Source organism: Ochotona princeps, chromosome 11, assembly GCF_030435755.1.
Source record: "Ochotona princeps isolate mOchPri1 chromosome 11, mOchPri1.hap1, whole genome shotgun sequence".
In the NCBI taxonomy this organism is placed as follows: domain Eukaryota; kingdom Metazoa; phylum Chordata; class Mammalia; order Lagomorpha; family Ochotonidae; genus Ochotona; species Ochotona princeps.
In genome coordinates, this window is record NC_080842.1 from 71,400,713 (window position 1) to 71,426,078 (window position 25,366).

Consider the following 25,366-nt stretch of genomic DNA (forward strand, 5'->3'; position numbering starts at 1 on the left):
GGGCTGGATACAAGATCTTACCAGAGCCAACGATCTGCAGAGGGAATCTCTGAGGCGGCTCTGGCCCAGCAGTGCACCTGACCAGCCCAATGTGGCAGCCCAGTGTGACACCTAACCCTAATCCAAAGAACCTGGACCCGGGGCGACATCAGGAGTGGCCCTGGTGCTGTGGCTGTAGCCAATCCCACAAATGGACACTGGTAGGAGCTGACACTCTTCTAGCCGAAGCTGCCATGAGGTGGGATTTCTATTACATGCAAGTAAAAAGAACCCCAACTAACAGAGAGAGAAAGACCAGTGAGCTTATGATGCTTTCATCTGTGTGCATGCTAGTGGGAGCCGGGGCTACACTGTACCATAGGTCTTCAAAAGACCCCATTCCACATGAGGCCTGGAGACATGAATGTGCCCATACTCCATCTAGCAACAGAGCCACCACAAACACAGGTGGCCTCTGTAAGCCGCAGGGTCCCCTCTGTCCCATGGGACCAGGATCCGGTCACTTCTCAGTGGTCAGACCCACCAGCACACGTGTGTCAGCAGAGCCCACAGCCCAGCCCATTGCCACCACGCCCACCCAGCCATGAATAACCTTGTGGATTCCACTTCACTGTAAAGTGTGGGGGCTCAAGGGCTGATGCAGCAGCCACTCACCCAACACCCATGCTGACCCTACCACCTGTGATGAAGTGACAGATAGTCACCTCACTTGGGAACAGGGGCTCAGTATGAGATGAGGGCACACCAGGCTCAGGTGAGCAAGCATGAGGTACTTGGTACAAACTAGGAGCTGCAGGGACCACAGGCAGGGAGACCTCCGTTTCTGGCTCACCTCACAGGCAGCTGCAACACAAGGAACAGCTTCTGGCCCAGGAGGCAAGAGCACAAGCTCCCAGGACTTCTGAGAAGCAAAGTGCCACACACACACACCCTTCTTTCCCTGCCTCTCACGACCAAGGGACAAGGAAGTGATGGCTGGCACCCGCGGGGACAAGGAGGCATGAGGCAGCAGCTGGCAGACATTTAAGGTACTCACAGCTCTGCCACCCTCCAGGCTAGTTAAACTGTGACAGCCCCTGCGGATCTGGGGTGTCTTCCACAACACACAGGCAGGCCTTAGTCCTCCACAGGAGGAATGAGCTGTCGCTGCCCCTGCTGACTCTAACTGCCCTGGAGGCACAGTGACGAGGGGGTGAAGACCTGGAATGCTAGCTCTCTCATCTACTTCAGCTGCCAGGACAGGAAACAGGTGGCCTCCTGCCACGGCAGCAGTAGCGCAGGCGACAGCTCCGCCCCAGGGGTAACACACACCCAACAGGGTGATGGGAGCAAGAGCACTGTTCTTCCCGCCCCCTCTCCTAAGTGGGCCGGGCACTCCAAGAGGACACGGCACACACCTGGAGATTATGGGCAGCGGGATGGAAACAGGTGCTACATTGCTCAATTCCTGGCACGTGATATTCATTTGAGAGAGGGAGGAACAGACAGAGCTCCCATGTGCCGGCTCACTCCCTCCCCATAGGCTTGCACAGCTAGGGCGGGGCCAGGCCCAAGCCAGGAGCTGGAAGCTCCATGGGGGGGGGGGGCCTGAAGGTGGCAGGGACCCAAATACTTGCACCACCTGCTGCCTCCCAGGATCCACACTAGTAGGAGGTAGAACTGAGCAGCTGCACCCAGGAATTCAAACTGCACACGCTGACATGGGATGCAGATGTCTTAGCTGGCGGCTTTCCTCACTAGCTACATGCCTGACTGCCCGCAGCCCCCAACCCATCCTACGTTTGAAGTTAACCTCAAGCACCCTCCTGTGTAGGTAGGCACATGGGGAGGTTTGCCTTGGTTCATCTCATTAAAATGCAATGTTTTTTTCAAGATTTATTTATTTGAAAGGCACAGATATACTACAGGGCGAGGGAAGGAGAGAGAGCTTCCATCTGCTGCTTGACGCCCAGATGGATGCGGTGGCCGGGGCTGGGCCAGGCTGAGGTGAAGAGCTTCATCACGTCTCCCACATGGGGCAGTCTTCATTAACAGGGAGCTGGACTGGAAGTGGAGCACTGGGGACTTGAACCAGCAGCCAGGTGAGATGCCAGTACCACAAAAGACGGCTTAAACCAGTACACTGCGATGTCAACCCCGAAACAGAATTTTTCTTGTGAAAAAGAGGAACATGTTCTACAAGTGTCCTGCATGTGGCAGTTGGGGCGTGACTAAGCTCGTTTGTAAGGTGAGACTCAGCGACAGGGAGTAATGGCCCAGAGTCACAGAGCCAACAGGTGGTGAGTCCAGAATCAAGCCCGGCACATGTTCTCCCAGGGCTTCTCTCCCCTGAACAAAGGCACACCCTCAGGCATGTCAGCACGCGTGCGCGCACACACACACACACACACACAGAGGCCCCTGCCTGCACACTAGAAACAAATGGGCTGGAGAACACCAGAGAACTCAGCATTGGTCGATGCCGGAAAATTCAAACCTCGAAACAACATGTCTCCTCTGCCAGTCCCGGTACCGAACTAGTAAAATGTGCACTAGATCTGCCTCTGACCGGGTGACCAAGTGCCAGAGCAAGACAGCTGCACAGCGACACGTGTTCGGCACAGTTAAGGAGCTACTTGGACACCATGTTACAGTGCCTGGGTCCTACTTCTGCTCTCACTTCCCATTCCAGCTTCGTGCGCACAGGCACCCTGCAGGCAGCACATGGCGGCTGCAGTTCTTGGGTCTCTGCCACCCACGTGGGAGACCCAGACGGACTTTTCAGCTCCTGTTTTCACCTGGGCCCAGCCCTGCCTGTTGCAGGCACCCAGGGAATGAATCAGCACATGGGAGCTCCGTCCTTCAATACTCCAAATAAATCAAAATCTCAGAGCCAGCGCTGTGGCAAGTTGCCAGCATGAGAGCGTTGGTTGGAGTCCGGGCTTTCTCTACTTTGCTTCTGATCCAGCTTCCTGAGAGCATGCCTGGGAAAGCAGCAAATGAGGGCCCCGCAACGGGCCCCCGCCGTGCATGACCCAGACGGAGTTCTAACCCTGACTGCTGCAGCCGTCTGGGGAGTAAACCAGCAGGTGAGATCTCTCTCTGCGTCTCCACTTCCATTCTGCCTTTCATATAAATAGTGCATCTTTAAAAATTAAAAATAATAATAAGGGCCCGGTGTGGTGGCCTAGTGGCTAAAGCTCTCATCTCGAATGTGCTAGGATCCCATATGGGTGCCTGTTCTAATCCTGGCAGCCCCACTTCCCATCCAGCTCCCTGCCTGTGGCCTGGGAAAGCAGTCGAGGACCGCCCAAATCCTTGGGACCCTGCACCACGTGGGAGACCTGGAGGAAGTTCCTGGCTCCTGGCTTCAGATCAGTGCAACACCAGCCATTGCAGTCACTTGGGGAGTGAATCACTGGACGGAAGATGTTCCTCTCTGTATATCTGACTTTGCAATAAAAATAAATAAATCTTAAAAAAATTAAACAGAAACAAATGGACACCGAGTCTCTGCTAACAGCAGGAGGCAGGCTGAAAGAACAGCCAAGTAGCCGACAGGAGCTCGGCAGCCCAAGAGAGGGGCCCTGACACCTGGCCTGGGGGCGACCATCTCGGCCCCTCTGCCTCTGGGTCCTTGACCTGCCCCCACCCCTGCACCTTGGTTTCTTTCAACAGCAGCACTTCTTATAAAATCAGGTATACCCCCTTGTTGTTAACAGGATACAAAGTCATCAGGAAATGAACAATATAGCAAAGACAGAAACTAGGGACAGAACCCACCACAGCAGTTCCTGCCTCACCGGCCACCTGCCGTGGAAGCTCCTTGCAGCCAGGCTGTCCACACCCGGAGCCTGGCAGTGCCACAACTCAGGGATGGCATGGGGAGGTGACCCAGACCCCACTGTGCCCAAAGCCAGACACGCACGGTTGCCAGTTATCCAAGTTGGTTGATTTCCTTACTTAACATCCTTGTTATGGGTATATGTCCGGCCATGCCAGGGATCCAGGAGGTGGCTCTGGTCACTGTCCCACTTGTCTCCCTGGAAGCTCTCACATTAAGGGGGCTGGGCCATCCCTATCTCGAGGGACCAGTGCGAGCCAGGCCTGGGAACTGCACATGCTCAGTGTCAAGCATCCCCCTAACGAACTGCCACCGAGTCTAGGTGGGGCACAAGAGTAGCAGAAAGCCATCTGACGCCTGGAGAAAATGGTTTCTCCTAACCCAGCCTTCATCAGTTATAAAGTGACAATGGCTTCTTCCTCTCCCAACACTTCTATCTCGTTCTATGATCCAGAATTTACACGGAAGACAACAGGGTGTGCATGTGGCGTCCTTCAAAACTCTTAGCTCTTCCAGAATTAATTTTCCTTTTAACTTTTGCTGTTCCCATTGAAGTAGTACATGGCTCCATAGAGAATTCTGATATATGCTGTCTCCACTCTTCAGGAAACCACTGCCACACCAAGTCCCACATCAGAACCAAGTCCACTCACGGCACGAGTCTGGGGTGTGACCCCGGTCAACAAAGGTTCAAGCTTAGCACAGACACGGCTCAGACAGGCACCAGTTTGGCTGCATGCCAGGGACTGCTGCTCGTACCCACACTTGGTGCAGCCACTGCCAGGGTCCACGCGTGAAACACTCCCGAACTCTTCACACACCTGACAATCACCAACTGCACATGCGTGATCCATCCCCCAGCTGGGCTGCCGGTGCACATACCTGTTCCACCTGCACACTTCAGGGAAAGCCACTCCTTGTATTTGAGGTGTCTTTGGATCCAGTCTAACAATACCTTTTAGTTGGTTTCGTTTATTCACATCTCTTCTTAATTAATCCTTCTTCTAAATGTTTTAAAGATTTATTTCTTTATTTATTTGGAAAGCTGACTCACAGAGAGAGAGACCTTCTATCCACTGGTGCACTCCACAAATGGATGCAGTGGTTGGAGCTGGGCTGACCCAAAGCCAGGAATTTCTTCCAGATCTCCCATGTGGGCACACAGGCCTAAGAATTTGAATCATCATTCACTGCTTCCAGAAGCCATAAGCAAGGAACTCGGCAGTAAGTGCGGCAGCCAGGAATTAAACCAGTGCCCAGATGGGATGCCAGGGCCACGGTGGAGGCTTAGCTTACCAGCCCCAGTCCGTTTATGTTTGGTGGAACTATTGTGAGGATCTGTCAAATTCTGCCAGTTTATACCATCTCATTAAAAAACATTTTTTTTGAAAGACCAAGTTACAGAAAGAGAGGGAGAGATAAGAGAACAACAATCTTCCATCCGCTGGTTCACTCCCCAGACACAACAGCCAGAGCTGAGTGGATCTGAAAACAGGAACCAGGAGCTTCTTCCGTGTCTCCCACATAGGCGCAGGGTCCCAAGGACTTCGGCCATCTTCTGCTCCTTCCCCAGGCACATTAACAAGGAGCTGGACCAGGAGTGGAGCTGCCAGGACTCAAACCAGCACCCTTTGCAATGCCAGCGCTGCAGGTAGAGGCTGAGGCTGATGCGCCAATGGGTCGGCCCTACCATCCCTTCCACAGGTCCCGTCTGGTCTTTTCCCTTGACCCTGGTTTCCTACCTTCTTTAGTACACACATGATTTTTAGCATACAGTTTTATTTCCTCTAGAAGCTTTTCAGTTGTGCCTCTTTGTGCTGTTTTTCAGTCCTCTGTCTCTTAGAATCAGTAGCATCAGGTACCACAGTTCCAAGTAAGGACTTGGATCATTCCATCAGCAGACCACCTTCACCCAACCTTGGTACTCTATACATTTTATTTCTGAGGGTTAACAAACCAGTACCAGTGTCACTGCTTCAACGGTCACGTGTGCTTTCAAGAAGCTAACAGGGCTTGTCTTGCACATCCTGCTTGCATGTCTGACGTCCTGCTTCCTTCGTTGGGGCTTTTCCACCTGCTGGCTCCCCTTCTCAGGCACTGTCTGCAGCACTTCCAGGAGCACAGGTTCTCGTGGCACTCTGGCTGCCACGCACCTGCCAATGTCTTCATTTCACCCCTACCTTTTAGAGGCTGCTTTTGCTGGATCTGGAATGCCAAGCTGACAGACGCTGTAGTTTTGTAGCACTCCAACGTATGCAGTAACGGGGCAAGTTCCGGTGACTTCACTCCTGTGTTCTTGCCATCTCAGCCTTCTTCAGGGGCCGTCCCGTGATGGTGGGCGAGTGCGGCACGGTGGGCCAGTCTTCCTCTTACACACATGAGCTACTTCTTCGTGTAAATAAACATTTACATGTACACTTTTATAAATACTGCTTTAATTTCCCAGACTTCCAGTTTCTCTCATTTATCGGTATAAGCGCTGGACCATGAAGTCTACCAACTTTCAGTGAATTTGCCAAGTGATGCAGTCAGCTTTAGAATCTGTTCTAGAGTGTTTTCGTCACCACCAGTAAGACCCCTCACACCCATTTGCAGCTAACCCCCACTCAACACCTAGAAAGGACTGATTTTCTGAACCCACAGATTTAGCCACTCTTATATATACGGGATTCTAGAATATGTGGCTCTTATTCCTAAAGATTCATTAAAAGGCAAAGAAAGATCTCCTCAAATGGCTGCAGTGCGCCCCAAGCAGTAACTTCACCCTCTGTGATGCCACGGCCTCCCTGTACCTTTCCTGCACAGTGTATTCATGTACCTGGCCTGCTCACCTCCTCCTTCAGATCATTATACAAGCTTTCAGTTTCCTTCCAGCAGCTCTAACTAAGACTTCATCTCAGCAGGTCGCCTGATGGGGGCGGGGTCAATATTCCACCAACTGTCATGTTTTGTTTTGTTGTTTTAATTTGTTTTTGTTTAGAAAATTGAGAATCTGCTTGCCAAAGTCCACAAGTCTGCCTGCGGGTGGGGGGTCGGGAGGTGGGGGAGGTGGCATGATGGCTCAATGAGATAATCATCTACCTACAAGTGCCAGGATCCCACACGGGCGCCAGTTCGTGTCCCGGCTGCCCCACTTCCCACCCAGCTCCCTGCTGTGGCCTGGGAAAGCAGGACATGCATGGCCCAAAGCCTTGAGACTCTGCACCTATGTGGGAGATCTGGAAGAAGCAGCTTCTGGCTCCTGGCTTCGGACTGGCTAAGTCTCAACCACTGTGGCCACTTGGGGAGTGAATCAGCAGATGGAAGATCTTTCTGTCTATCCTCTCTAAACTCTGCCTTCCCGAGAAAAACAAATGTTAAGGAAAAAAAAGTCTGCCAGGAGTTTTGGTAGAGATCGCATGGACCCAATCTATGAACAAATTATTAGGAAACTGGTACTTCAGCAAAATCACCACATCTACAACAACAACAAAAAAATCTTGCCATTTAAATTGTGATCTATTTTGAAAGGCAGAGACAGGGAGAGATGGAAATCTACAACCTTCTCATCCACTCCCCAGACGTCCCCCTCCCTGGCTGAGGCTGAACCAGACGCCCAGAGCTGGGCCCCCACGTGGGCAACACAGACTCGAGCACCAGCCATCAGCTGCACGCCAGAAAGGCATCTCCATACGGGGAACAGGCGTCCCAAGCTGTGTCTTCACCGCTGTGCCAAGTGCCTGCCCCTTTTTAACTTTTCCTGGTGGGGTTTTGTGGTTTTCAGTGTACAAATCTCATATAATTTTCATTAGGTTTATTTCTAGGCATTTGAATTACGCGGGTGTTCCACTACAGACAGTAATTTTCAATTCTCCACCTTTGCAGTTGCTGACTGCATATAGACAGAACCACTACATTTGCGTATTTACCTGTCCTAGAGACAGATAAACTCAAGCAGTAATTTTGATGGTCTGTAATATCTCCTTGTTTGGGTGGGGGAGGCACAGTTATCAAAAGGTGAGTCCTTGAAGAGGGGCGGGCGTGAGTGGGCCGAGCCGTCTAAACAGGTTAGTGGCCTTATGAGGCTGCCCGCCTTCCATCCCTTTGTCACGAGACACTGAACCTCCTGGCTCCTTGAAACTGAACATTCCAGCCTCCCAAAATAAAGTAAAAATATCTGTAATTAAGAAATGACCCAGGCACTGGTGTTCTGCTAAAGCAACACAGACAGACCAAAACGAGTCTCTTGCTTCTACAGCTCACCTGTAGCATCTCAAACTGACAAGCTTACCTTTCTTCCCAATCTTTATAATTCTTATTTCTTGTATGTTTGGCATCCTCTCCGGTGCTGTGCTGAACAGGAGTGGTGACAGCAGTTGGTCTGTTTTGGCCTTGAACTTGTGTGGGTACATCCAACACCTTCTCATCACGAAAACTGTTAGAGGTAGGCATTTCAAAAACTATCATCACTTCACTGGAAAGACTGGGAGATCTTCCATCCAAGTGCCAACACCAGCTCAGACAGGGCCAGCCCAAGGCCAGAGCCTGGAATTCACCCTCAGTCTCCCACGTGGGTGGCAGGGGCTCAAATGCTTGAGTCATCTTCTGCTGCTTGTGCAAGGTGCGCAGCTGCAGGAAGCTGGATCAGCAGTGGGAGAGCTGGGACTTGAACCAGCTACCCTGATTTGGAAAGCAGGTATCCTAAGCTAAGGTTTAACTGTTGTGCCAAATACGTGCTGTGATGGGATTTAGAAAACAGTCAAGCATGGAAAGGCAGACCCAGGCAGGCGGGAGTCTGCCACCTGCTGGTGAATCTCTCAAATGCCCCAACAGCTGGGCTGGGGCAGGCAGGCAGGAACGCCGTTCAGGCTCCCGTGCTAACAGGCACACCAGCTCCAGCATCCTCGGGTCTAGGTTCACTAGAAAATCCTCAAGTTCCTTTTCACTTCTTTGTTTTACAACAGCGTGGGTGACGGAAGCAGGCTTCATCCGTGAGTCTGGCCAGGCTTTATTTCTTCCTCAGACACGTGGAGGAATTCACTGGGGAAGCCCCATGTCCCTGTGAGAAAATGAATTCCAGAGCTCACTTCTCCCATGGCTTAGAGCGCTCTGCTCATCCACTTCCTGTGTCAGGTCACAAGGGCGGGGCTGTACGAGGGCGGGGCTAGAGGGAAGGCGGGGCATGCAGGTCCAACTCGGTTTCAATCAAGTTCACTGCATTTTCTCTTCTTTATTCAGGTGTGTTTCCATCACTTGCTGACCAAAGTGTGCTCATCCCAGCTACAACTGTGGATCGTTCTACTGCTCTTTGTGGCGGCTTTTTAAAAGATTTATTTCTTTGAAAAGCAGAAAGAAAACTCTTCCATCCATTGGTCCACTCCCCAAATGGGAACAATGGCCTGGAACTCCATCTGGGCAGCAGGGCCCAAGCATCTGAGTCATCCCTGCAGCTTTTCCAGGCACATTAGCAAGGAGCTAGATTGGAAGCGGAGCAGCCAGGACTCAAACCCGTGCTCTGCGATGGGAGGCTGGCCCTGCAGGTGGCAGCTTAGCTCTCTGTGCCACAAACCCCTCTATTTGCAGTTTGAGTAACTTCTCCTTTTCCACATTCCTGTTGCACTGGATCGTGAACGTCACCATTCCCGAGTACTGCCTTCTGCCTCAGAGTCTGAGACACTGAAAGAGCCAAACAGCTCTGTTTCCGGTGAGTGTGCAGTGTCTCTTACCCCACATCCCCACCATTTGTGCTCAGTCTAACCCTGCACAGGCCCATAACCCGGATGTGACTCCGCTCAGCACTGCGGATGTCTCATGGCCCCAGAACTGCAGCTTGGTGCACCTCTTACCTCCTACACGACCCAGGTTCCCAGTCGGACAGGGATCTAAGAACAGACCACCCATGCCTCTGCTGCAGACCAGCGCAGGCTGGCAAGGCTGAGGCAGGGAGCGGTCCCTCTGCCCTTGTGCCCAGGCTGCTTGGTCTTCCCCCCAGCACCAATAAGCAAACCGTCCCAGTCAGGACCCTGCATGCCAAGCCCGAGAGACACGGCAGCCAGCCCTCCCATCCCACCCCCAAAGCCATGGAGCCCCAGAGCCATGGGAGGGAGGGGCAGCGGCTGGCAGGCAGACTGGGAAGGGCTCCCGGTCCTTCCCTCTGGGATTTGGGTCCAGGCAGACCTCACAGCTTCCCCAGCTCTCCAGTATCCTTAGCAGCACGCCTGCCTGCAGTTAGCACTTCTCAGCCATGAAGGCAGCCAGGTGGCTGCAGTGCCCGGCGGAGCACCTCTTACCTGCAGTCAGAACTCCACCTAACACGCTTAACCGTAGTGAAGTGGATGCACCTGTGAGCGCCCCATTCTGGCTGCAACCCCAGCCGTTCCCCGTTCACCTTCTCTGTCACAGATCACACACCACGTGCGCACAACCCCATGGCCCCTGGGCCGCCGGGAACTTCCCAGCAGCAATCCCTGGAACGCAGCTGGTCCTGGAAACACCGCGCTTGCTGCCCGCGCGGGGGTGAGGTGCGGGAAGGGAGGGGCGCTGCGCTCAGGCCGGGAGAGGCTCCGGGCGAGAGCACGTACCAGCCTGCGGATGTCGCGCTCGCACTCGCGCTTGATGCGGTGCACCTCGTCCTGGTGCGCCTGGTAGGCGGCGCGCAGGTCGGCCGCCTTGGCCTTGTCGGCCTGCATGCAGTTGCTGAGCGCCTCCTCCGCCTGCTTGCGCGCCGACTTGAGCTCCAGGATCTCCTGCTGCAGCCGCTGGCGCTCGCTGTCGAAGGCCCTGCGCGCCTCGTCGCGCGCCTCGGCCAGCAGCGCCGTCTTGACCTTGTCCGCCGCGCCGTCGCGCAGCACGTTGAGCGTGGCCTGCAGCCGCTGCAGCTCGCCCTCCTTGATCTTGGCGGTGCGCGCCGCCTCCTGCTCGTGCTGCCGGATGAGCGCCTCGCGCAGCGCCTGCAGCTCCTTGGTCTTCTCCTCGTGCAGCTTGGCCTTGAGCTCCGAGATGTAGGCCGTGTGCCGCCGCTGCTCCTGCTCGCGCTCCAGCTTGGCCTCCTGCAGCCGCTCCCGCAGCTTGCCCACCTGCAGCCAGAGCAGGGAGACGTGGCAGGGTCAGGGGAGATGCCCAGGGCTGCCCCAAAGTCTTGCTTCCTCCACAACACCTACCCCATCCTCTCCCACTAGGAAATGTTTCTGAGTTCCCCCCCTCCCGCCAAGAGATTAAAACACCTGGAGATGCAGCACTGCGCCTTTGCGCCCACATGGGCAAGGTCAGTGTTGACCGGCGCAAAGACCACCAGGCAGAAACCATCTCTCACAGGGGCTGAAACCTTTTAAGCCAGAAACACATCTCCAGGGTCCCAGACATCTGACTCCGGAGGTGGAAGGAGAGGGGACCCCTGCTGGGCTGCAGACACACCAGAACTTCTCCCAGCCTTAGGAAGCATGCAACAGACAGCTCCAGGACCTGCCTGAGCCAGGGACACCCAAGAGGCACAGCCACGTGCGACCCAAGGACACCTTTCCCCAGAGCCTGTGCCCTGTAGGTGCCAGGCCACCAGTCCTGCCTGAGTCTGCCCATCTCATTAGCAAACAGTCTTCACTTCATCAAATACACCAAGAGGGTGTTTGTGTCAAACGCTCCCAAATGCTTTCTTCAACCCTTCCAACACAATGTTCCATCAGATCCCTTGTCAGAGAGTGACATCACTCTCCAAAAAATTGCCACTAATCACCTCCGAGGGGCAGCACGTCCCCTGGGGCTGTGCTGTTAGTGTCACACAAACACCTGGGGCATGGTGCAGCTGGGGTAGTCAAGGTGGCCATGTCCGTGTGTCCCCAAGGCAAGGGGTTGGCCTGGGAGTTGGTGGGGTCCCTGAGGCTGGCTCCCCTTCCCACATCCCCACCTACACGTCTGCTGACCTCGAGGTCATGTGCAGGCACCCTAACTCCCAGGGCCTCAGAAACCGAGTCTGTTTGGAGCTGGGTCTTGAGAGATGTGACCTAAAGTCAAAGCTATCCAGGCAGCCACGCTGAACTGGGTGGGGCTGAGGGCCCAGTCCACTCCCCACCTCAGGACTGGACTCCACCCTGGGCAGCCCTGCTGCCACCCCTCACACAGTCTCCTCCCATGCTCCAGGTGCTACAGCAAGGCCTGGAGGCCACTCTCAGGAACTTGGGTGTGGGCCCTCGACCTTGCCAGGCACCCCAATTGCTGCATCCAACCCCTGGGCAAATCCAAATCTCCTCCCATTCCCATGCTCAACAGAACAGGAGGCTCCTCTGCATTCACAGAGGCCCTGGCTGGCTCTTCCCCCAAACCCATCCAGGCCAGAGCCAGCCAGGCGGCAGCCAGGACTATGGCAGTGATTGGGCAATAGACACATGCCCATCATGTGGGATCTTTAAGACCACCTTGAGCTGGGCAGCTGTGGTTACGCCCAGTATGAACTGAGAACACAGAGGTTCAGAGACTTCAAGCTCCTGGCCCAAGTTCATGAGGCTATCTGGGGGCCCAGCTGAGGGTTGAAGCCAGGACCCCGTGAGTCAAAGGCCTGGATCCCCTCTGCCCTGCACTGTGACAGGCTGGGCATGGTGGCTTCCAATAGCATATGCTGGCACCCAAGCCGGGCACTATCCTGCAGGCCAAACCGCTCGTGGCACAGAGCCAGGCCTGTCCCAGGCCTGTTGTTCCAAGTTCTGAGCACAGCCTCACCAGAAGGCACTGTTAGGATACCAACTGCAGGTTAGAGATTTCTGCGTGGGGAGTAAGTAGCTCGACCACCGTCATGGCCACCAGGGGACGGGGAGCAGATTCACAGCCAGCAGTCTGCACTCACTACAGACATCACCTCCATTGTCCAGGAGGGCAAGCTGAAACCAGGCAGACACGGTGCCATCCCCTCAAACACACATGCACACACACGCATGCCCAGGCCGACGCTGTCCTGAGGGGCCCTGGCCCTGTCCTCGATACAGACCAGAGGCCCACAGAGGCCTCCTGCCGCCCACCTTGCTCTTCTCCTGCTGGAACTCGATCTGAATGCTGGTCAGCTTGGCCCGCAGCTCCTCGTTGGCCATTTGCACGGCGTCCGTCTCCATCTCGGGCTTCTCGCCCTTGCTCCGCCCCTTCTTCGACATGCTTCCTCTGGGGCCCGGATGGAGAGAACCTGAGGCTCACACCCGCCCAGCAGCAGGCATGGCTGCCAGCGTCACTGTGCTAACCAGTCGCGTGGGGCTCAGCACATCCTCCAGGTAAACCACCATCACTTGGGATCCTGGAGATAGGAGTGAAACCAGATTAGCAGCGAGGCAGCCCCGGCACCCCCTAACCAGGGGCACCTATGCGCCAGCACCTGCCACTCAAGGCACTGGCTAGTGCTTCTCACATGTGAGCCGTAACCCCTTGGCGAGTTCCGCACACATCCACCAGATCTGCAGTGTTAACAAGTTTCACATGATGCTCCCAGGGGATCACAAGTTCATCCAGAGAGATGACCCCACAGACCCAGGTCTGCTCATTTCCATTGCCCGAGTCACCTGGGGGGAGGTGGTGGTGTGGTGTGGTGTGGTGTGGTGTGGTGTGTGTGTGTGTGTGTGTATATAGATATATAGTGGGATGGGGTTGCCCACAGTGCAAACCAGAGAGTACACCACTACCTGCCTATGTCTGGGCCTCCCGGTCACCTGCCTATGTCTGCGGCCTCTCTGAGTCTGGCCCAGGCACTGCCCCAGCCAGGCTCCCAGGACAGCAGGTTCCCCATTGCTTCCAGCTGACAACACACATGGGCTGAAGTAGCCATGGCCACAGCACCCACGTCTCCGCACTGTGCCCTGCAGCACAGCCTAGCCTGGGCGTGGTGGGGCCACCCTAAGCCTCACTGGCTGGCCCCTGCATGTGCCTCTCCCTGTCTCCCAGGTCCTTCTCCGAGCACCTCCTCACTGTCCCCAGCACTTAGACCAGGCATCTTGTCCACCAGAAGCCTTCTGCCTAGCCATTGACCTCCAGGTCGGTGACTCCAGCAGTCAGGATGGCTCGGGCAGAGGCTCAGTTACAGATGAGGGGTCATAGCGGGAGTGGTAGCCCAGTCCACCAAGGGGTCCTGTGGGAGTCTTCCCCAGCATGGCTGTAAAGCAGCTGCTTCCCAAGCAGGACCCTGTGAACAGGTGCAGAGAACGAGCTGGGGGGGCGGGGGAGGAGCCAAGTGGCATCTTCATGGGCATTGGCTAGAGCTTGTGGCCTGGGGGAACAACCCATCCATATGAGGTCGCAGGGGCAGGTGTGTGCCACAAAGGCTAAGTCACCATGCTAACTCCCATGTCTGACGCCACAGTAACTGGGTTGAGAGCCGGCTCCTCAGCCTCCAATCCAGCTTCCTGCTGGCGTGAGCCCTCAGAGGCAGCAGGTGAGGGCTCATGTATTTGGGTTCTTGCCACCCACTTGCGAGATCCAGAGTGAGTTATGGGCTCCTGGCTCTGTCTGCACCCTGCCCTAGGGGTTGTGGGCATTTGAGGAGTGAGTCAGCAGATGGAAGGTTTCTCCTGGTCACTCTCCCTCTGCCTTTCATATAAATGATTATAAAAACGTTATTTCTTCTTAAAGAGAAAATAATAACCATAGAAACACAATGGCAAGCCAACCAGCTGTGGCCCTGACGCATCAGAGGAAAGCCCAGCAAACGCAGCGGGGGTGAGGGCATCCTGTGAGGTCCCATGCAGCCTCACCTCCGGCTTGGTCTGCCTACACCTTCTACCCCTCCTACGGGACTTGGTCTCAGACACCGAGCAAAGTACCTGAGCTGCAGAAGGGCTTCAGCCCCACCCTCTGCACATCTGCCGAGCAGGGACCCTCTGCACATCTGCTGAGCTGCAGGAACATCCCAGTTCACCTCCCCAGTGACTCCAGGGTGCATCTACACACACACACACACACACACACACACACACACACACACACACACACACGAGTCCAGGCAGAAGGACCCATGAGGTGGAGGGACCACAGAGGTCTGGAGACTTTGGTTACAAATGACCCCACCCTGCTGCGTGTGGAAGGGGAAGGGCATGCAGCACTTCTGACCTGGCCCCTCCCCACACTGGCCAGTTGGGCACCCTCTCTATGGTTAGATATGGCCCTGTGCCTGACCCTTGGGGTCCATGGCCTTGCTCTGGGGTAGAGAGACCTGTGTACTTTTGATCTGTCATCATCTGTAAGACCACAGGCCTGGGGGAGGGGTTCAGAGATGAGCTTTGTGCAGTGGGCAGAGCACTCCATCCCTGGTTCGGCTCAAGCTCACTGCACACCTGCTGCACCTCAGGCATGGGATCAAGGCGGTGCAAGACCCAGCATGCTGCCCTCAGGCTGCTGGTCCCTTGACAGCCTAAGGTTCCTTCTGCTCAGACTCAGCTCAGCTGCTTGCCAGTGTCTCCAGACGCACATTAGGAGGAAACGTCCCAGGCGTTATAAACACAGACATATGGTTATAACGTGCTTTCTCCATGGGCCACCACCTCTGTCCCTAGGCAAGGAGGAAGAGGCCAAACCCCTGTCTCCTCCAGGTGGCAGCATCGCCTGTCATGGCCCCAGTCACAGGAACAGCAGTTTTCTCTGCAGCTTAGGACCACGGGCACGGCTGCAGGGGACCCCATAAGAGCCAGACTCAGCACGGAGGATGGTCCCAGCGCCCAGGGTTGGCCTCCACCCCTGATCCTGACACACCCAACATGATTTGTGCCAAACAAGACAAGTGCAGCCGAGTTCGGGACCAAAGGCTTCACTAACGTGGGTGAGTCTACAACACTAGCCTCATCTCCAGGGACCCCCAAGCCAGGTCCCACACTGTCATGCCACCCCAAAACAGGACCAGAGAAACTTCCAATTAGGGCAGCACTAATTGGAGACCCCCAAAGTCCTACGCCACAAACGGAGGAGGGGACCCTACAGGAGGGAGAGCAGGGAGGAAGGAGGGATGTGGGAAGAACTGAACCCAACTTTCTGCTTCTGGCCCAGCATGAGGAACTTGGAAGTCACAGCGCCCCCACAAGGTTAAAGGACTACCGTTGTCACACAAAACGGAAACCAGCCACTTTTCTCTGTCAGAGATCCAAGGTCCTTGAGCAAAAAGGCTGCCCCCAGAGGCCAGGAGACAGGTGGAAACGGAATGCTAACTCACCCAGGAAGACACTTCCGTGGGAACAGACCCAGTTTCCTCTGACCAACTGTACCCACTTGGCTTTCACCACAAGCAGCACTAAAACTACCAAGCACACTACAGAGCAGGGAACACGGCTCAAGGAGAAAGGGTTGAAGCTGCAGAACCCGACACCCTGGATCAACCAGACAGCTTTAAAATACCTGCAACTGACATGCAGAGGGCTTCAACAGGAAGAGCAGACAGCACGCAGGCACAGATGGGTCCAGCAGAAATAGAAATCCCAGGAAAAGACAAAAAAGAAACACTAGAAATCAAAACAACAATCCGACACCTACTGTCTTGGACAGGCTTGCTGGCAGACTGGACACAGCTGAGAAGTCAGTGAGCCTGAAGATGCTCCCAGGGAACGCTTCCAAACCAGAAAGCTGAGGGGACAAAGAAAAGCCTTGGGGGGAAAGTATAACAACTAGGCAGGATGCAACACGCACATAATGAGAAGACCAGACGGAAAAGAAATAGAGAAGAGAAGGAACATGAGGAATTCTCGACTCAATGAAATCATGCATTTTTCAAAATCAAAGTCAGGGCTGCCATTGTGGCACAACAGCCTCCACCTACAATACTGGCATCCCATATGGGTACTGACTGGTGTCCTGGCTGCTACACTTACGATGCAGCTCCCTGCTAATGCACCTGAGAAAGCAGCAGCAGGTGACCCAAGAGCTCGGCCCTTGCTACCCATGTGGAAGTCCTGGAAGAGGCTCCTGACTCCTGGCTTCAGCCTGGCCCAGCACTGGCCACTGTAGTCATGCAAAGTGAACCAGTGACGGAAGATCTCTCTTTACGTGTCTCCCTTGCCCTATTACTCTCTCAATTATAAATAAATACACCTTAAAAAAAGAAAGAGAGAGTCAGACACCAAACCACAGATCTTCAATCTTCGTCTAGACATCAAAAAAGAAAAATGTAACAACAACCAAAAGTTACATGTAGGCAAATCATATCCAAATGTTAGAAAACCAAAGATAAAAGAAAAAATCCTGAAATAGGTCAGAAAAGAGGGGGGAAAAACTCCTTCCCTGTAGAAAAGCAAGGTAAAAAGTACATTTGGCTTCTCTTCAAAAACCATGCAAGCAAGAAGGAATGACATATCTGGGATTTTTAGAGGGAAAAATTACACCCTCTGTCCTGGAATCTTTTATCCTTCAAAAGGGAAGATGAAACATGTAATGGTTCAGGCCAAAATCAAATCCAAAATACTTGTCAGGTAGACTGGAAACCAACGGGACTGGAGAACAGGTTAAACGGAGTTCCTGAGAGAAGAAAAATGACATCGCCGGGAAACTCAGACCCACATCAGAAGGGAAGAGCTTCAGAGGGAATGAGCGGAAGTGAGATACACACTTGCTTTTCTTACCCGGTGCACAGGGAACCACATCCCAGGACAATAACATCAACAGTGTTTCAACAATGACCATTTATGGAAAAGGGAAGTGAACAACAGCCCAGTTAGAGGAGGTACTAAAGGAGACTGGATACTTAGTACCAAGGTTCTGGGCATTCCACATGTGTCAGTTACTTGGTTTATTGTGTATCAAAAACTCTGCGCAATTACACTAAAGGTTTACAAAGAAGTACACCTGATATATCCAGAAAGAGAAAATGGAAACATTAAAACCACAGAAGGAAAGGACTAGAAGACAATGGGACGCTGTGACACGGCTGGTAAAGCCGCCACCTGTGATGCTAGCATCCCATACGGGCACTGGTTCACATCCCAGCCGTTCTATGAGGAAGATGGCCCAAGAGCTGGGGCCTCTGTTACCCAGGTGGAGTCTCCAGCCTGGCCCAGCCCGAGCCGTGGCAGCCATCTAGGGAACTAGCAGGTGGAAGAGCTCACTCCGACTCTTCTTCCCTTTCTGTAACCCTGACTTTCAAATAAATCTTAAAACAAGAACAAAAAACGTAAGACAAAACTTGAAACAATGCGGACGACAAATAGGAAATGGCAGCAAATCTTAGCTATGGATCTAGAGGTATCAGTAAGAACTTCAACCATCAACAAAACAGAGCTGATCACTGCTGCTTACAGGCACATCATTGGCCAAGTGTGGTCACATGACCCCTGCCTACTGCAGGGCACTCAGGAAATACAGAGAACTGGGTTACAAGGTTTGCCATCAGCATCCTTGAACACAGAGACACAGGACAAAGGCAGTGACTTCTGCCCCTTCAGAGCCACGCAGAAAAGGTGGGCGTGGGGACGGGGCACAGTAATTCCCAGCCACTGGGAATCTCTCAGTGTCAGGCAAAACCCAAACCTGCCCCCTTGTGAATGAAATGAAGTCCTCTATCATAAACTCAAACAGGTTAGAACTATATCATAGACACATACCTGAAATGCTGCAAGCCCAGAGAACATTCCATGCCACAACAAAAATGCATTAAAGGTCAAGCACCCAGCACACACGTGTGCCCTGTAGGTGGGGCCGGGACGCCAGTGGAGCAGGAGCTCCTGCAGGTGTGCTGAGCCGCCTCCAGCAGCCCCCACTGTGACAGTCTAGATCAGCTACTCTGTTGCTCCTACTCTGACAAGGAGGGAGAAAGAGGCAGGGCAATGCTTCACTGAATTCCTTAAAACCAAAACAAAAAGTTCTCAAAGAAATGAACCTTCCCTGTGTTGCGCATACAGACTCCCCTCCAAGGCTCTGCTCTTCCCTGGCCATGGCCAACAGTGACTGGAGTGGGGTATCAGGTTCCTTACAGAGCAGAACAATCTACGTCCCTACTGCCCATCAGCAGCACCATGCTCTCTCGGCCTCCTGCTCAACCAATCCTCCTCATAGGTTGTCTTGCAGGTAGTTGAGGTGGGGGTGTCTTGTGATCAGATCTGACCAATGAAACGTGGCAGAAGTGAAGTGTGGCGCCTCCAGGCTGAAGTATTTAAAAGCCATGAGAGGCCAGACGTGGGTACAGAGGTTAGGACTCAGCCTGGGGTGCCCACATTTCACATTTCTGAGTCCTGAGGTTAAAGTCTTTGCTCTGCTCCCCATCCAGCTTCTGACTAAGGCACACCCTGAGAGGCAGCCAGTGACGGTCCCCAGTTTTGGGTCCTTGCCACCCAGGTGGAAGACCCTGCAGTGTTCCAGGCTCCAGCATGACCACCCCTGGCTGTTATCAAGCATCTGGGGAGTGAACCAGCAGAGGAAAATCTTTCTGACTTTCCAATAAATGACTTAAATAAAAACGAAAGCACACATGGCTCCTCTCTTCTCTTCCCAGATTCAGAGACCTCAGAAGCCTCCTGTCGGGAACCAGTCCCAGTCTGGATGCCGTCTCCGATACCACCTCCCACCCCCAGGCTGGGATGGGGGCTTCCTTCCCACCACTCAGCCTGAGCTCTCAGCCCGCATCACACAGTGCTAGCCTGGCTCATATTCCCACCCCACCCCCAAACTGGGCACACCACAGTCCTACCTCATCCCCAGACTTGGCACACCACTGCAGCCAAGCCAACACTTGCCTCAACCTCCCAAGCCTGCCTTGGCTGCTGCCTGAGTCCAGGCAGCAGGTGACTGCCTGGGAAATGCACTTCTATTCATCCACACACGACCCTGCTGTAAGGAATGACTCAAACAGGGACTTCGAGGACTGACCCCACCATGCCAGACTCACTGCCACCTTGAGTGTTGTCTTAAATCCCCTAGGTCTCGGTCCCCTGGAATACCTTGTTACTGTAAACCTCCTAGTCTCAAGCCCCTTAAAGCCCCCTTGAATCAAGCTTAGTGACCTTCAGGTTTAAAAGGGGTTCTCCACCAATCCTCTGAGGTGTCCACCTACAGCCACATCTGCCAATCCCTGGCCCCACATTCCCTAGCTCCCTACCCTGAGACCATAAAATATGCCTCTTCCCTGTATTCTCTTCTTCCCTGCTGCTCTCTCTCTCTCTGCTCTCACCTTCTCGCTGCCCCATGCTACCTTCCTCACTAGAATAAAGGTCTCTCATGTGGCTCCCCTTCTGTGTCCAGCATCTTGGGTTTGTGAAAAAAGCTAGCACCTGCAACATCTTTGCACCCAAATGGATCTTGCACCAGGCCCAGGGATGGAGATGAGTCAGCTTGGATGAGGCCCTGCCCCTCTGCCGCCACAGCCTCCAAAGTTCACCTCAGTGAGCTCACCCGCCCAGAGATGAGCACGGTAACAGGGATCAATCAAGAAGACAGATTCCTGCCTTCCAGCTGAGGGCTCCTGACAGGACAGCACCGCAGCTGGCCCATTAGGGAGCAAGCAGGCAGAGGTGGCCAATGTAGGGCCCACATGCATGTTGGGAATCTGGGGTGCCCAGGGCAGAACAGCTCAGTTTCCTGGGGGGACACTCCACTCCCTCTCATGTTAGCAGCCAAAATGTATCCTCTCACCCCAACCACAAATCCAACTAACTGATTTTGAGTACTGACTCCTAGTGCCTTGGCAAGTGATTGTTGGGAGATGACTTCTTGTAAAGACATAACTAGAGGGAAACAGGATCCTTGGGGTAGGTCCCCAGCCAATACGATTGGTAGCCTTGTGATAACAGGAGATCAAGAGCCAACACTCAGAATGGAGGGCACATGCGGATACAGGGAGAAAGTGGCACCTTACAGAGTGGCCACAGGAGGCACTGGCCCTGCCCATACCTTGATTCCAACCCCTGCTGTTTAAATGGCTTGCTATTTTGCAACTGATCACTTAGTTATCTATTTCCTAAAGATTTATTTATGTATGTTAAGGGCAGAGTTATATATAGAGAGGAATAAAGATAGAGATCTTGCATTTGTTGGTTCACTCTCCAAATGGTTGTAAGAGCCAGGAGTCCTAAATCCATCCAGGGCTCTCATGCTGATGCAGCATCCGAAGTACTTGGGCAGCCTACCAATCTCTCAGGAACATCAGCAGGGAGCTGAATTGGAAATGGAGTGGCCTGGACTCAGCTGGTGCTCATATGGGCCATGGCGCAACCTGCCAGACCACAAAGTTACATCTTGACGTCCAAAGAATGCCACCCAAGGAGAGCAGTCCCGTTGCACCAAGCTGTCTGGGATGCTTTCGTATGCAGATCAGATTAATGAAGAGAAGGAGAAACAGAGAGAAAGGTCTTCCACATGCTGGCTCACACCCCAAATGGCTGCAACTGAGCCGATCCCAAGACAGGAGACAGGACCTTCTTCTGGGTCTCCCACGTAGGTGAAGGGTCCCAAGACTTTGGGCCATTCCCTACTGCTTCTCGAGTCACAAACGGGGAGCTGGATGGGATGCGGAGCAGCTGGGAAATGAATCGATGCCCATACGGGATCCTGGTGCTTGCTTGCAAGATTCAGCCACTGAGCCATGGCGCCGGATCCTCATAGCCCTTTTCTATGTAAAAATTTGCATCGTGGAGGGCCCGGCGCAATAGCTTAGCAGTTAAAGTCCTCGCCTTGAACACGCCAGGATCCCATATGGGTGCCAGTTCTAATCCAGCTCCCTGCCTGTGGTCTGGGAATGCAGTCGAGGACGGCCCAAAGCTTTGGGATCCTGAACCCACATGGGAGACCCGGAAGAAGCTCCTGGCTTCGGGCTGGCTCCAGCCATTGCGGCTGCTTGGGGAGTGAATCATCAGCAGGAAGATCTTGCTATCTGTCTCTCCTCCTCTCTGTATATCTGCCTTTCCAATAAAAATAAGTAAATCTCTTTTTAAAATCTGCATCATGGAAATGTCTGGGAGAAGCTAGATGGATGAGATTAGACATTACCTATCTCCATCCCCTCACCAGTGAGACGCCCCATGTTGGCCCTCATGTTGGTTTCCATGGTTACCCCAGCAGAAAGACCCAACCCACACCAACAGGGGATGGGCTGTGAGTGGACTGTGGAAGGAGATGAGGAATCTTTGAGCCTGAAGGTGACAGTGTGGCATTTAGCATGCATTGCAGGTGAAGGTCTTGGCACATCTGTTGAGCACCTTGGCAACATGTCACAGTAGCTTCCCCAGTGGGCTGCCCTGGCACCAGCTCCTTCACTCAGGGGCATTGTAGTAAGAAGCCATGAGGCTTCCCCAGTGGGCTGCCCTGGCACCAGCTCCCTCACTCATGGACATCATGTGAGAAGCCATGATGTCCATGGAGTATGTGACTCATGTAGCTGTTGATTGTGGTCGAATCCATCCTAAGAAAAAACAAGCTAGAAACCAGGAGGACAGCCCTGATGTCTCCTAGTTGACCCAGGTCACATCTGTTCTTTCCCCCTGTTAACATTTGTTCTGCTCTACCCAACCTTTTATCTCTGTCTTGCTTTCCAAGTAATGTAAGTGCAACTTTGAAATGGGCCTTAACAACAACCGGGCAGAACTTTGGAGCTGTTCTCGCCACTCAGTGAATGGATGAGCCTCCGTGTCTATGTGGGCCTTGCTGAGTCACAGGCGTGGTATATGGGTGAACACAGCCTCACCGGGATGATAATACTGCTTTCTGTATATTTCCCAGGTTGTGGGGTGGGAGCGGAAGCTGAAGTCCAGAAACAACTGACCACCTGCCTCGTGGCCCATGGCTGCAGCAGGGGATGGAGTTGGAGTTCGGACTGGGTCTGAGCTGGAGCTGGCCCTCAGGGACACTCCATTGCGCAGCCTTGGGCTAGGGAGTTGTGCCAGAGGAGCATAGGGGTGTGTGTGGGATCTATTTGTAGTTAGCATGAACACAATATTTTCTGCTGCTTTGTTTAAAATTGTCTTGTGTGTCCCTGCAGTAATTTTAGCTCATTTTCTGGGGCACCCTGGTTTCCATCTGTGTTCATGGGCAGAGCAAAGGAGCTGCCTTGTTGACAGAGTTTCCAGTTTCCTTTATGGAGAGGCAGACACACGGGCACACACACATGCTGAGCTGCCATTACTGGTTTACTCCTCAGGCAACTTGAGCCCTCACTGCTGCCTCCCAGGGTCTGCTCCACTTCCAACTCAGCTCCCTGGTTATGGCCTGGAAAAGCAGTGGAAAATTACCAAAGTCCTTGGGCCCCTGCCTCCTACATGGGAGACCTGGATGAAGCTCCTGGCTCTGGCCTGGTCCAGTCCCGTCCAGCCCCAGCTGCGTTGGTCAGTAGCGAGCCAAGGCATAAGAAATCTCTGTCTCATCCTCCCTTTTTGTAACTTTCAAAAAAGGAAATAAATTTTCTTTAAAAAAAAATCCAGGATGGGGGTCACCAGGATGGACCATGTCACCTCCATCCCAGATCCCACTGGGCTGCACAACATGGGGGGCCTGCAGATTGCCAAGGGAAGGGGATCTGGTGCCATATCGGAATAGGGGCCATTAAGAGCGTGTCTGGCAGATGTAGAATGACTTCTGAGGGGTTACAGGGAGCCAACCACTGCGCTCGCAGGTAATCGAGGGAACTAAAACAGGGTGGTTCAGAAGGGGTAACCTAGAGGGCATGTCTGGGTCAGGTCAAGGCACCCCTCATATGGACCAGGTAGCATCACCCACCACCTGCCAGCTCACTGGGCAGCAGGGCAGGTCTGGCCGGGCTAGGCCACAGTACCAGCGAGTGTTGGAGCAGGGGGTGGAACATCTCAGGCTGGGCCGCAGCACTCACCAGCATGTGAGAGAAACCAGGACTGGGGCAGATTGTGCAGAGGATTTGTAAGCTCACCCCGCAGGACTGCAGCACTCACTAGTCTGCACCAGAACTGGAGTGGATGGTGGACCAAGCCAGACAAGACCAAGATCCAGGGATGGGAGCAAGCAGGACTGGGATAAGCTGCAGCACCTGCCAGCACACACAAAGGCCAGGATTAAGTGTGGACAATCCCATGCTTGGTTGCAGCATCTGCCTACACACATCAGATCCAGGGCTGGGAGCAGGAATGGTAGGACAGTTTGGAGACTGCAACTCCCACTGGTGAGCATCAAGAGCCAAAGCTTGGGGCAGGCTGGGCTAGATCATAGCAGGCGCTCCAAAGAGGCTGCAGCACCCACCACTATGTACAATGACTGGGCCTGTGGCAGGCTGGGCTGGGCTAGGCCACAACACCCACCAGTTTGCCTAAGAAATGGGGCTGGGGCAGAATGGATCGGGCAGCTGCATCCACTGATAGGTACCCTGTGTGTTGGCTGGTGCAGGTGATGGGCCAAACCTGACTCTGCCGTAGCTGATGTACAGTCAAGTCTGAGGACTCCCCCGGTGAGACTTTGTGGGGGAAGCCCCAATTAGTCCACTGGATCCAAACCTGAGCCACATGGTCCCACCTGGGAGCACAGGTACCGGGACTGGACCGCCTCGGTTGCTGATTACCATGCAATCGAGAACATACCCAGATGCACACAACAGACATGAGAGGCAGCTCATCTAAGGCCACAGAGGACGCTGAGCACCGCATCAAAAGGTGGACAGCAGAACAGGTTGAGCAACTCAGCTGGCCAGGCTTTGCAGCAAAGGTCAAGGTCCGTGGATACACAGAAGTAGAGCCGGTTAGAAAGACATCCCCAACTCTAACACAACAAAGCTAACACCTCAGAATTAAGACCACTCAGGCAGCACAGCCTGAACATTCTCCCCACACTGGGATCTCGAGGGCGACATGAAATGACCTTCTCCATCCCCAGGCACTGGTGTAGTGTGACAGCAAGGAGCAAGCCCTCCTCTGTCCGCCCCCCACCCCACACACACACACAGCAGGGAGGTAAAAAGATCTGCAACATTTACCTCACCCACTTCCTCTACTCCTGGACCCTCCCCTCCCTAATCAGAGGCTGACACGGCATGCATCCTTCTCAACTTTGTAAGCAATATTAAAAATAAAATTAAAAACTGAAAGTGGGGGGGTGAGATCCAGAGTGTGCTGTGAAAGCAGCTTCGGAGAACACAGCAAAGAAAAGCGGCATTTACCCTCCCCCAGATGAGCACTGTTAGCATTTTCAATACTTCCTTCTAGAATTACAAAAATTGCCTTTCCATGCACTTCTCAAGCTCCTATCCACTGATCACTGCCTACTGGGTCTTTCCAACTTCACATCGTAATAAGCATTTTGTGAGATACTCTCAGGAATGCCGAGTACCACTCTGACTCACCCGTTCCCTCATGTGAGGTAATTGGCGATGCCTGGTGATGTGATGTATATTCAGAATTTCTCCCCAAAGAAATGCCCTTGTCGGGAGCCAGCCAAGCGCTGCAGTGTGGAAGGAGTTCCCACCTGTGCATTCCTGCATGCCCAGGGCTCAGGGAGCCAACCCGAGAGTTCTGTGGTGTGGTAACATTCTCCCGAGACCTGCTTCTTGACGGTTGGGTGTATTCTAAGAGATGCTCCTGCACCTTCCACCGGAGCTGGGCAGGATCTGCCAGGTTGTCCGTAGGCAGACTCAGCAACACCACACAATGACACGTTTTGATGTGGTTCCACAGCACCAGC

At 53.6% G+C, this 25,366-nt stretch overlaps 1 protein-coding gene across 2 annotated transcripts in view; it reads right to left on the reverse strand.

Annotated features, from left to right (window-relative positions):
* The window catches only part of JAKMIP1 (janus kinase and microtubule interacting protein 1), a 104,031-nt gene that overhangs the window by 43,342 nt on the left and 35,323 nt on the right, over positions 1-25,366 (reverse strand). Inside the window, exons 2-4 of one of the 2 annotated variants that reach the window (XM_058670306.1) lie at positions 14,237-14,356; positions 12,808-13,073; positions 10,384-10,878 (exon numbers count right to left, since the gene is read on the reverse strand). In XM_058670306.1, the coding sequence (XP_058526289.1) occupies positions 10,384-10,878; positions 12,808-12,936 (624 nt within the window). In that variant the 5' untranslated portion in view covers positions 12,937-13,073; positions 14,237-14,356. The remainder of the gene's footprint in view (positions 1-10,383; positions 10,879-12,807; positions 13,074-14,236; positions 14,357-25,366) is intronic. The other variant, XM_058670305.1, reaches the window with a different exon arrangement.